The sequence below is a fragment of the Ochotona curzoniae genome, unplaced genomic scaffold (assembly GCF_017591425.1).
Source record: "Ochotona curzoniae isolate NIBS_2020 unplaced genomic scaffold, NIBS_Ocur_1.0 contig_1, whole genome shotgun sequence".
Lineage (NCBI taxonomy): Eukaryota > Metazoa > Chordata > Mammalia > Lagomorpha > Ochotonidae > Ochotona > Ochotona curzoniae.
In genome coordinates, this window is record NW_024464918.1 from 3,708,035 (window position 1) to 3,720,234 (window position 12,200).

At 40.5% G+C, this 12,200-nt stretch overlaps 1 protein-coding gene across 7 annotated transcripts in view; it reads left to right on the forward strand.

Annotated features, from left to right (window-relative positions):
- Window positions 1-12,200, forward strand: part of FAM13B (family with sequence similarity 13 member B) — a 61,394-nt gene that overhangs the window by 43,183 nt on the left and 6,011 nt on the right. For all 7 annotated transcript variants that reach the window (XM_040981074.1, XM_040980990.1, XM_040980814.1 and 4 more), the window contains 6 exons: window positions 827-1,056; window positions 4,457-4,540; window positions 4,796-4,891; window positions 10,399-10,482; window positions 10,570-10,730; window positions 11,271-11,372. In XM_040981074.1, the coding sequence (XP_040837008.1) occupies window positions 827-1,056; window positions 4,457-4,540; window positions 4,796-4,891; window positions 10,399-10,482; window positions 10,570-10,730; window positions 11,271-11,372 (757 nt within the window). The remainder of the gene's footprint in view (window positions 1-826; window positions 1,057-4,456; window positions 4,541-4,795; window positions 4,892-10,398; window positions 10,483-10,569; window positions 10,731-11,270; window positions 11,373-12,200) is intronic.

Below are 12,200 nucleotides of genomic sequence, written 5' to 3' on the forward strand. Positions count from 1 at the left end.
TGAACTGATTTGAAGCCAGGAGCTTCTTCTTCATTTCCTGCATAGCAGGGAACTGGATGGGAATTGGAACAGCCAGACACAAACCAGCACCTGTATGGGATCTCAGCATATGGATGGTGAAGATTTAGCCACTAAACTATTACTCTTGGTGTACTGGCTGCTCCACGTTGCTAATGTGCCTAGGAAAGGGTCCCAAGTCCTTGGGCCCTTCCACCCATGTGAGAGACCCACAAGAAGCCCCTGGCTCTGGCTTTGGACTGTCCTAGGTATGGCCATTGAAGCCATCTGGGGGAGAGACCCAGCTAATGGAAGGTGTCTTAGCGTTTCTTTTCTGTTAACTCTGCATTTCAAATAAAAGTTGAGGCCAGTATGGTGGCACAGCAGGCTAATCTTCTTGCCCTGTGTCATGCCTCACATATGGGTACCTGTTCATGTCCTGGCTACCTCACTTGTGATGTAGCTCTTTGCTTATGGCCTGGAAAGCAATGGAAATGACCCAAGTCCTTGCAACCCTGCACCTATGTGGAATATGGGATAGAAGCTCCTGGCTTTAGATTGGCTTAGTTTCAGCTGTTGTGGCTACGGGGATGTGAACCAGCAGATAGAAGATCTTATTCCCTCTCCTTCTTGCCATAAAATCTGCCTTACAAAAAATAATGAAATAGATCTTAATATTTTTAAAGAGTCTCGTTAGTATATGACAGACTTTCTAAGAATATTTGTTAAAAGAATAAAGAGACCAGCTCTCTTGTTTACTCTTTGACCAGGTAACATTAATAGCTTAACTTAGTCTTGATTGTTCTCTCCTTTTGTTTCTGAAATGTAGATGCAAAGCACAAAAGCTCTGATGGAGAATTTGTACCTCAGACACGACCACGAAGTAACACCCTTCCCAAAAGCTTTGGATCTTCTCTAGACCATGATGAGGAAGAGAAGGAAGATGATTCCAGAGTTGTTCAGAAGGAGAAGAAGCCATCTAAAGAGGCAACCCTTGAGCTTATTCTGAGGAGATTGAAAGAAAAGCGTGCGGAGAGATGTCTTCCAGAAGATATAAAGGTATCCTGAGCTAGGATTTTTGCCCAGATACTCTTGAGAATCTCAAGCAAAACCAGTTACCTCAGTAAGAGTAAGATGTCCTGGTAGTTTGCCTGCCTGAGTTTGCTCTTCAGATATGCAGATTCTGAAATGTACTTTTATCAGCACGTCAGAAGTGCCGGGTGTTTCAGGGATTCAAGAAATGGAGGTGGTTTTATTTATAATGTAAGCATTTGGTAAGATGAGTATAAAAACCTGAAAGAGACCCGATTTTGAATCCTAGGATGGAAGATCTTCTCTCTTTCCTCCACTCTGTATATCTGACTTTCCAATAAAAATAAATAAATGTTTAAAAAACGAGAGAGAGAGAGAAAGAAAACATCCATGATTGATGAGGTTATCAGCTTTAAATGAATTAACTTTTTTTTTTTTTTGAAGAATCATAGTATAGTTACAATCTGTGGCTAGGGCTGTGCTACTCAAGGCTATCGGTGGCTCAGTTAATTCAGATGAAATTTAAAATTTCGGGAGTGGTGAGTCTTTTCATGCTGTAAACATTGGAGTCTGTCACTGAAACAAGACCTAACTTGTCTTTTGCTTAAATAGAAAATATATATATGTATATACTAACTTTATTTTAAAGGCAGAGTCCCAGAGACAGATGCTGCATCTGCTGCTTCACTCTCCAGATGCCTACAGCACCCAGGGTTCAGTCACTCATGTTGGTGATAGAGATCCATGCATTTGAACCATCCATCACCTACTACTGCCCAGTGTGCACATTAGTAGGAAACTGGGTTGGAAGTGAAACAGATAGGATTCAAACCCAGAACTCTAGCATGGAGTGTGGACAACCCAAGTAGTGACCCAAGTGCTGTCAGAAAATGTCTGTATTTACTCTCCCTCATATAAAGAGATTTTGACTGGCTTAACTTCTCTTGAACTCACCATCCGAAGCTTGAGATTATAATGTTCTGTAGAGTCTACACTCAGCTATGCTCCACTGAATGTATATAATCTAGAAATCTAGAGTCCTATTTAAGGGACGATATTATACGGTATCTTTTTTTAAACATCTCTTGATAGAGTTAATTTGGTCTAGTAGTTGATTTTCCTCTTTATTTCTTGAGGATTTGTTTTTTACTTATTTGAAGGATGAGATTAGAGAGGAGAGGTAGAGATTTTCTATGACCTGGTTCACTCCCCAGATGACAGCCTTGGCCAGGACCAAGGCAGGAGCCTGGAGCTTCATCCGGGTTTCTCATACGGTGCAGACATAAGCAGGGAGCTAGAGTAGCTGGAACTGAAACCTGCATCCATCTGGCATACCATCATTGCAAACAGTGTCTTAATCCATTGTGTAATTTTTAAAAAAAGATTTATTTATTTTTGTTGGAAAGTCATATTGACAGAATGAAGGAGAGACAGAGAGGATTCCTCTGGTTCACTCTCATTTAGCCACAACAGGCTGAGCCAATCTTTTTTTTTTTAGATTTATTTATTTATTGGAAAGTCAGATAGACAGAGAGGAGGAGAGACAGAGAGGAAGATCTTCTGTCCAATGATTCACTCCCCAAGTGAGCGCAACGGCCGATGCTATGCCAATCCGAAGCCAGGATCTAGGAGGAGCTTCTGGGTATTCCACATAGGTGCAGGGTCCCAAAGCTTTGGGCCGTCCTCAACTGCTTTCCCGGGCCACAGGCAGGGAGCTGGATGGGAAGTGGAGCTGTTGGGATTAGAACCGGTGCCCATATTGGATCCCAGGGCGTTCAGGCGAGGACTTAAGCCGATAGGTCACGCAACCAGACCCAAGCTGAGCCAGTCTTAAGCCAGGAGCCAGGAGCTTCCAGGTCTCCCGTGTGTGCAGGCTTTGGGCCCTCCTTGAATGCTTTCCCAGGCTACAAGCAGAAGCTGGAAGGGAAGCATAGCAGCCAGGATACAAAACCAGCACCCACATGAGACCCTGGCGTATGCAAGGTGATGACTTTAGCCATTAGGCTACCGCCCTGGTCCCATTGTGTAGTTTTTTATTTTATTTGAAAGGCAGAGTGACTCAGAGAGGGCATGAGAAGCAGATCATCATCCACTGATTCACTCCCCAGATGGCTATAGTAGTAAGAGCAAGGACTGGGACTGAAGCCAGGAACTCTGTCCAGGGCTCCAGTGTAGATGATAGCGTCCCAAGTCCTTGGGGGCATCTTCCATTGTTTTCCCGGTACTCAAACTAGAACTCTGACATGGATGCCAGCATTTTGTGCAGGTGGCTTGACAGTTTCTCTACAACACCAGCCCCTGAAAAAAGAGTATTCTTTGAAATGTTGTTAAACAGAAATGTTAATAGGTGATTCAATACCACAATGGGGGAAGGTTCCATGGACAAATTTGGGAAATCTTGCCTCACTCTCTCATTGAGGCTGTTGATAAGTGTGAGAAAAGTATTCTAGTATATACAGTATACCGACCCAGATAAAAGGGTAACTGGGGTCACAGTAGAGTCTGATGTCTCAACTTTTCATTGCTGAGCTTTTCAAAGGATCTTTGTATAATATTACTGTTTTAAAATAATTAGGAGGAGACCTCTGCTTTGACACATCAGGTTAAACTGCTGTTTGCAGTGCTGGCATCCATGTAAGTATCAGTTTGAGTCACGGTTGCTCCATTTCAGATCTATCTCCCTGCTAATACACCTGGGAAAACAGTAGATGATTCTGTTTTTGGGAGACTTACATGAAGCTTCTGGCTCCTGGCTTTAGGCTGGCCCAGCCCCATTCCATGTGACCAGATGTATTTACCGTTTTTCAAACATAAAAAGTTACACAGAGAGGGGGAGACAAAGAGATATTATATCCACTGATTCACTCTTGAAATGATTGCCATAGCCAGAGCTGGGCAGGTCCAAAATCAGAAGCCAGGAGCTTCTTCACAGGTCTCCCAGCCCATAAGCAGGGAGCTGAATCGAAAGTACAATAACCAGGACTTGAACTGGTGCACATAAAGGATGCTAGCATCACAGGAAGAGAAATAGCTTGCAATGCTATTCTATAGCCCCATGTGGCCAGTTGAAATGTGGTAGTATTGTAAATGCTTTCCAAATATTAACTCATTTAGTTCTCAGTTACAGTGTTTTTTGGTAGGGTGAAGTATTTTCACTTAATAGATAAAGATACTGAATAAACAAATTATGTAACTTACTCAAACCAGTATTCATAATTTATTCAGAGGAAACTACACTGGTGTCATCATTGCAAGTGGTAGCTGTTTTAAAATAAGACCAAATTCTGGGGCAGACTCAAAATGTTGCTAGTAGATCTGTAAAGGATATGTTTAGCTGGGCTAGATAGGCAATGGTTTTGCCTTTTCAGTCTTAATTATGTACATTTTGGGAGTGATGAGATTGATTATTTTTTTTTTTTAATTCTAGAAAATGACAAAAGATCATTTGGTAGAAGAGAAAGCCTCTCTCCAAAAAAGTCTTCTTTACTACGAAAGTCAACATGGAAGGCCGGTAATGTTTCTCTTGCTAAGAAAGATTTGATTAAAAAAAAAAAGATTTGATTTCCTATATGAAGAAAGATCATAAAATCATTTTTGTGGCCTGCGTTTTTCAGAGCTGTTTTATAGAGTATTATTCTCTGTACTTGGGAATTGCCTTTTTATTTAATACAAAATTTTAAACTTTGGAGGAGACATCATGATTTGTTTTTTTGTTTTGGACACTTGATTTCTGATGACTAGGTGATTTTCTTTTCTCATGTTTCAGGTGACCAGGGAAGAAAGGCACATTGTTAAACCTCTCTATGATAGATATAGGCTTGTAAAACAGATGCTTACGAGAGCGAGCATCACTCCAATTCTTGTAAGTAAAACATTAAGCAAATATTTCTCTAATTCATTTCATCAAGATGTTCTTATCCAGAAGAAATTGTTGTGATATACTGGAGAAACACATTAGCAAGGTAGAATTGTAATTGGGAAATTATTTGGAGAATCAAAATGGTGGAATAGGGTGAGGACACATTTAAACAGAGAAACATTAGCCAGGATGAAGCAAAGAGGGCACATTCCAGGAAATAGGAGAGGACAGATCGACAGCAGAGGGGCATCTGGAGACTGATGGACACAGGAAAGCAGTGGAGACAACAGTGTGGTGCTGCAGTGACCCAATATGCCAGCAGCATTCAGCAAGTGGCAATCTGAACTCCACCAGCAACCAGGTGGGAAGGGAAGTTCACCAGGAACTCAGGAGGTGAACCCAGACAAAGAATTGCCTGTCCTGCTGATTTGTTTGATTTGACCAGGAGAGAGACAGAGCAGCAGATCCCAAATAGGCAGGGCAGGGACAGGGTGAATATCCCAGCAAAACCCCCACTAGAGCTGAATCGGGTGCCACCTTGTTTAGGGAGGCAATGGCTATTTGATAGGATTGGGCATGCACTAAGCTGGGAGCGAAACTCAAAATAGGTCTGGGTAGCCCCAAGACCTAATGGCCAGCAGATCAAGAACTCCACAATTTCACATCAAGCACCATTTTGTACAGTGTGGCAAACGTTTGGACAGCAGTGAGCTGTGCATTTGCTATGATTCTGTGAACTGCATGAACCAGAATTGGAAGAAATGTTGTACATACAACGATGCAACAATAGTGTGGGATCACAGCTGGTAAAGTGCTGAGTCTGGAGCTGGGCTACGCAGACCACGGTGGAAGTTTAACGTAAGAGCCCAGATCTGAAACTTGCTAGAGTGAGTGGCACAAGTGACTGCACAGAAAGAACTGGGTACCAGCCACAATAAGTAAAATCAAACTGCAGGCCTGTGATACAGCTTGGAAACTTGTCCTACGGAGAAGAATCTGTTAACCAGAAATACAATGAGCAACAGCAAAAGAAGAGGCAGAGGTATAATGAGTATTACTGATGACTCCCCTGCAAAGGAGCAAAAGCCATTGCCAAACTCAGAGTTCACTGAGGAAGACATCGAGAAAATAGGTGACGCACAATTTAAAACACTTGTTATAAAGCTTCTAATCAACAACGAGAAGCGCATAAACCAGGCATTCAAGGAATTCTAGGAATATGTCACATTGGAACTGAATCAAATGGAAGTTGATACATTAGAAATGAGGAATACAGTGGAGTAAATTAAAAGTATAGTGGAGAGTCTCCAAAATAGAATGAAGGAGGCAGAAGAAAGAATCTGAGAAGATATTTTCTGTTACTGGAAAGAAATAAGCAAAAAGCTGGAAGCAGAGCTGGGTCAAACTAAAACCCAGTATTCAGGAATTGAAAGACACTTTTAAAAGGTCAAATATAAGAGTTATGGGAGTTCCAGAAGTTATAGAAAGAGAAGCTGGGAGTAAAGGTTTATTCAATGAAATAAGGGAAAATTTCCCTAATCTAGAGAAAGAACTGGGAAATAACATCCAGGAGGGCACAAAACTCCCAGTACGGTTGACCAAAAGTGATCTTCACCAAGACACATGATAATCAAGCTTTCTTCAATTGAACATAAGGAAAAGATCCTTAAATGTGCTCATGAAAAAAACTGACATACACAGGAATGGCAATTAAACTCAGAGGTGACTCAAAGGAAACTCTTGGCCAGAAGAGAATGGAGTGACATATCCCAGATTCTAAAAGCAAAAACTTGTTGACCCAGAAAAACATACCCAGCAAAGCTTTCCTTTGTTTTTGAAAATTGTATCAAATTCTTCTACAATAAAGAAAATTAAAAGAGTGTGCCTGTTCCAAACCTGCCCTACAAATACTTAAAGATGTTCTCTTGACAGAAAAGGAATAGCACCCATCAAAAGCAAATGCAAATGTGACGAACATTCCAGTAAAAGAACAACGGAAGACTAAATGAAATGACAATCCACTGCTAAATGACAGGAACAAATGACTACTATTTATATTAACCCTGAATGTAAATGAATTAAACTCATCAATCAAATGTTGTAGATTAGTGCACTAGATCAAAAAACAAAACAGTTGCCTTTAGGAGACACATTTTACCAACAAAAATTAGCAAAAACTGTATCATGGTTTTTGATGTTTTGTTAGTTTCATCTCTTCAAAACAGTTGCTTCTGATTAAATTCTTCACTGGCTCATAGATCATAGAGTGGCATCATTTTCAATCAGGAAGGTTCTTGATTTCCTTTCTCACTTCTTCAGCAACACATTAGTCATTCAGTAACATATTATTTAACTTCATGATGTTGTTAATTTTTTTTTTCTTCCTGTTGTTATGTTTTGTGACTTTTCATTTAAGGTGATGTGTAGTAACTATAATGGAGACCATCATATCCACTGCCATGGTTTAACTTCATGGCATTGTAAATTTTTGTATTTCTTCCTGTTTGCCGGAGTCCCAGCTCCAGCTGAGTTCAGAACTTGTGAAGGTGTGTGGATTAGGTTTAAAGAGGAAATAAGTGGACCACTACAATTTCAGGATCATAATGGACCGTGCAAGAAAGCTGTCCCCTTTATTTATACATTAAGCCTCACAAGCACTGGCACAGACTTGACATTATAGTCAAGTGGGTGTTTCCAAGAATAATTCTGCTGTTTCACCTAAAAGCTGAATAGAAGTTTCTCAATTTAACTTCTCATATTAATCAGTAGCACATTCCTACTACAATCCTCATTCTACAACTTAATCTTGAATCAGTTGAAGGAAGAAATGCATCACACAAAAAGGGAAACCTAAAGATCAAGGATGGTCAGTTGGGGCAACAAGAGACAGCATGAATTGTAAAAGGCCCTTTGGAAAGACTTATCAGCAACATCAACTTCCACAGAGACAAACTGCCTGAATAGATTACAGATTTCTCAGTGTCCACGCAGTAAAGGGAGGTGGGACTGCCTTCAGGTGGTTTGTACAAACATCTGCCGGGCCCCTGCCTGCAATGGAAAAGTACTCTTCACACCTTTGTGTCCCCCATATCCACTGCAGGAACCCTAGCAGTTGCCAGTTTTGTTTTGTGGGTTTTCACTTTGGGGGATTTATAGTGATTTATAGATTGACTTGTCCATGGCATGTCCAGATTTGAGGATACAGTGCAGTGTGCATCTCTACCTCCAGATTGAGGATCGACTCCCAGTGAAACTGTTGGATGTGTCTTGACAATTGGGATGCTGGATTCTCTGCCATTGTCCATGCCTGCAATGATGTACTATGACTGTCTATGAGGAAATGTATTGTTGTAATGATATGGAAGGGATAGATCGGGGAAGAGGTGGGGGAAATCCCAAGGCCTGTGGAACTGTATCATAAAATGATAATATAATAATTAAAAATTTTAGAAAAAGAAAGGTTAAGAAATTGAAACCTGGCATTTTGGTAAAAGCAGGTAAAACTACTAGCTGCAGTACTGACTTTCTGTGTGGTCGCCTGTTTGTATTCTATCTGCTCCACCTCTGATTTAGCTCCCTTCTAAAGGCCATTCCAAGTGTTGGGCTCCTGCTATCCACATGGGAGACCTAGATGGCTTCCTGCAGCCATCTGGGGAGTAAATCAACAGATGGAAGATCTTTGTGTCTCTCCTCTCTGTAATTCTCTTCTCCATTTCCAATAAAAAGAAATAAATCTTTACAAAACTCTCAAATACTTTTTGTGGACGGCATGATGGCTCAACTTGCTAATCCTCTACCTACAAGTATCAGCATCCCTTATGGATGCCAGTTCACATGCTGGCTGCTCTGCTTATGGCCTGGGAAAGCAGTAGAGGATAGCTCAAAGTCTTGGGACCCTGCACACTCATGGGAGACCTGGAAGAAGTTCCTGGCTTTAGATCAGCTCTAGCTCCAGCTGTTGTGGCCATCTGGGGGAGTGAACCAATAGATGGAAGAGCTTTCTTTCCATCTCTCCTGTCTTTTCTTTTTCTCCTGTCTTTTCAATAAAAATAAATAAGCTTTTAACAACATAGCTTTTTGTTTCAGAGAAATGTGAAAGGGAGGCCAGTGTTGGCATAGTGAGTTAAGCTGCTCCCATATTGGAGTAGTGGTTTTAGTTCCAGCTACTCTGCTTCTGATCCAGTTCTCTGCTAATGTATCTAGGAAGGCATTGAAAAATGGCCTGAATATGTAGGGCTCTGCTACCCACCTGGGAGACCAGGATTGAGTTCCTGGATCCTGGCTTGGGCTTTGTCGACCACATCATTGCTGCTGTTTGGAGACTTGATCCGCTAATGGTTGGAAGACTTGTCTCTTCCTCCTTTTTCCTTACTCTGCCTTTCAAATAAATAAATAAATAAATAAATAAATAAATCTTTTTTAGCGAGTTCTCAGACCAAACATTTATATCTACTTAAAATTCATTTTAAGGTTTCTTCATCTTAAGGATTTTCAGAGAGAACCAGAGAAAGCTCTTCCATTTGATTTGCTTCCCAAAGAATGGCAGGAGCTGGGACTGTGCCAGGGGGCTGAAACCAAAAACCAGGAGATTCTTTTAGTTCTCTGTGCATGCAGGGGCCCAAGAACTTGGACCATCTTCTGCTGTTTTTCCAGGTCATTAGCATGGAGCTGGATTAAAAAGTGGAGCAGCAGGGACTCTTAACAGGTTCCTGTATGGGATGCCAATATTGCAAGCAGTGGCTCTGCCCTCTATACCACAACATCAGCTCCTACTAATTAATTTTATAAATGTATATTTAATCTATTTGAAAGAATAGAGAGATTTCCCATACACTGTTCAACAGTTTCCAAATTCCCACAGCTCTGGAACGGGGTCTGTCCAGACTAGTTGAGTCCGAGTTGGAAGTGGAGCCAGGACTAAAATCTAGTTTTATCTAGTGGTGTCTTAACTACTATGCTTGGTTCCTGGACTAACGGCTATTTTTTAACCTTTTGTTTCATTGAAAGGCACAGCTACAGAAAAACAAATGGATACAGAGAATCTTCCATCTGCTGGTTCACTGTGCAAATAGCCACAGTGGTCAGGACTGGGCCAGGTTGGATGCAGAGGGGCCCCCAAGCATTTGAATTGTTTTTCTCTGCATTCCCAGGCACATTAGCAAAGACCTGGATTGGAAATGGAGCAATTGGACTCAAAATTGCATCTTTTGGGGATACCAGTATCACAGGTGGAGGCTTAACTTGCTATAATTATTATTATGGCTATTATTTTTAAAAAATGAGTGATCCTGAAGTGACTGAGTCACAGACTGAAGCCAGGAGCTGGGAACTCAAGTCTGAGTGTCCCTCCTAAGTGGTTGGTCAGCTGATTACTTGAGCCATCATTATTACAGAGCTGAGACTTGAAAGCAGGCCTTCTACGTGGGACAGCGACATCCCAGGTGGTGATGTGCAAATGCTTCTAACTTTTTGTAATATCTAATATGTAAAAATGTATATAATTGTTACAGGGATCTCCATCTACCAAACGAAGGGGTCAGATGTTACAGCCAATTATAGAAGGAGAAACTGCACATTTTTTTGAAGAAATCAAGGTAATCCTCTAGTGAAATCATTCTCTGACTTCTTTTTAAAGGAGAAGTTGAAAGTCATGGTTTGTTGATTCTCTGGTGTCTTTTTAGGAAGAAGAAGAAGATGGTATTAGTCTGTCCTCTGAATTAAATGATATCTTGAAAACTGTGCAGGCACAGTGTTCATTGGAAAACTCTGAATCTGATATTGAAGAAAATCAAGAAAAATTGGCTCTGGATCTCCGCTTGTCAAGTACTCGTGCAGCTTCTATGTATGTGAGCTTGTGTGTGATTTTAGCATATTTGTGTAATAAAATTTATGTGCTAGGAAATGCTATGTTAAATGTGGTTGAGCACTTGGGAGGAATTAACGCAGGAAAGTAATCCAGAAAGCCATGGGATATACATACACTTTTCAGGGTGATTTACAAGCATGTTTTTAACTGCAAAATTATTAAGGAAATATTGATGTAGTTTTGAAGGCAACATCATGTTTGATTTACAACAAGCTACATGAACCAACAGAAAGTCTTACTGTTTGTTCTGTGTCAGCTGTTTTATCTTTGGACTGGGTGTTTCTGACTCTGTTTTCCAGTCAGTTGTGAAGGTTTAAGCATTGATACTAAATCCCACATTCTACATTTAACTATTCTGATTTCATGAGTTATGGTAGAGTTAAAACATTAGAATGGTTAGATGGTTCCCAGCTATTTCAATTTGTAGCCAAGAATACAAACTATTGTTGAGGATATAATGAATCAGCAGTGCCCTTTCAATTATGTTTTTTTTTCCCCTTCTCGATTAAATTTTAGGCCTGAATTACTGGAACAACTTTGGAAAGCCAGAGCTGAAAAAAAGAAACTACGTAAAACATTAAGAGAATTTGAAGAGACATTTTATCAACAAAATGGGAGGTTTGTTGAGCCTCACAAAACTGATTCATCTCTCTCCTTACAAGTACCCATATGCTAAAATAATGGAATACATAAGATTAGAAGTTAATTGTGAATATAGGATGTTAGCCTTGAAAATAAAAATTTAGGGACCATCCTTGTGACATAGGAGGTTTAGCCTGTAATGCCAGCAGTCTGTACGGGCACATTCTTTTCCTGCCTAGCTCCTTATTCATGTGCCTACGAAAGCAGTAGAAGATGGCCCACCATGGTAGAAGATGCATCCACATGGTTGACCTGCAAGCTGCTCCTGGCCTTGGTCTGGCCAGGCGCAGCCGTTGCAGCCAGCTGGGGAGTGAAGTAACTAGCTGACCACAAGATCTGCCTTCTACCTTGCTCCTCTTTCCTTTCCTCTTTGTTCCTACTGCTTCCTTTTTCTTCCCTCCCTCCGCCCCCCCCACCGCCGCCTCCCTTTCTGTAGCTCTATCTTTCACATAAGTAGATCTTTAAAAAAATTATACTCAGAGGATTATTTGGCACTTAGTGATTAAACTGAATTGTATTTGGTAATTTGTATAAATTTATAAATAAATTGTTTGCTATAGGTACTTTTATATCTTAATTCATCAAAACCACATTTTGTTAAAAGTATGGAAATGACTTCTGGCACTAATAGACACAGGGCAGAGTCCAGCACTGGATTTTTATTGAAACAGTGACTGACTTGTAAATAAATAGATAAATATAGCATTGTTTAGTGTGTTAATAGAGAATTTCATAAAATAAAAAAATAGTTTTAAAAGAATGTTCTGTGGCTAACGAGGGAATCAATCTTAATGACCATTTTTC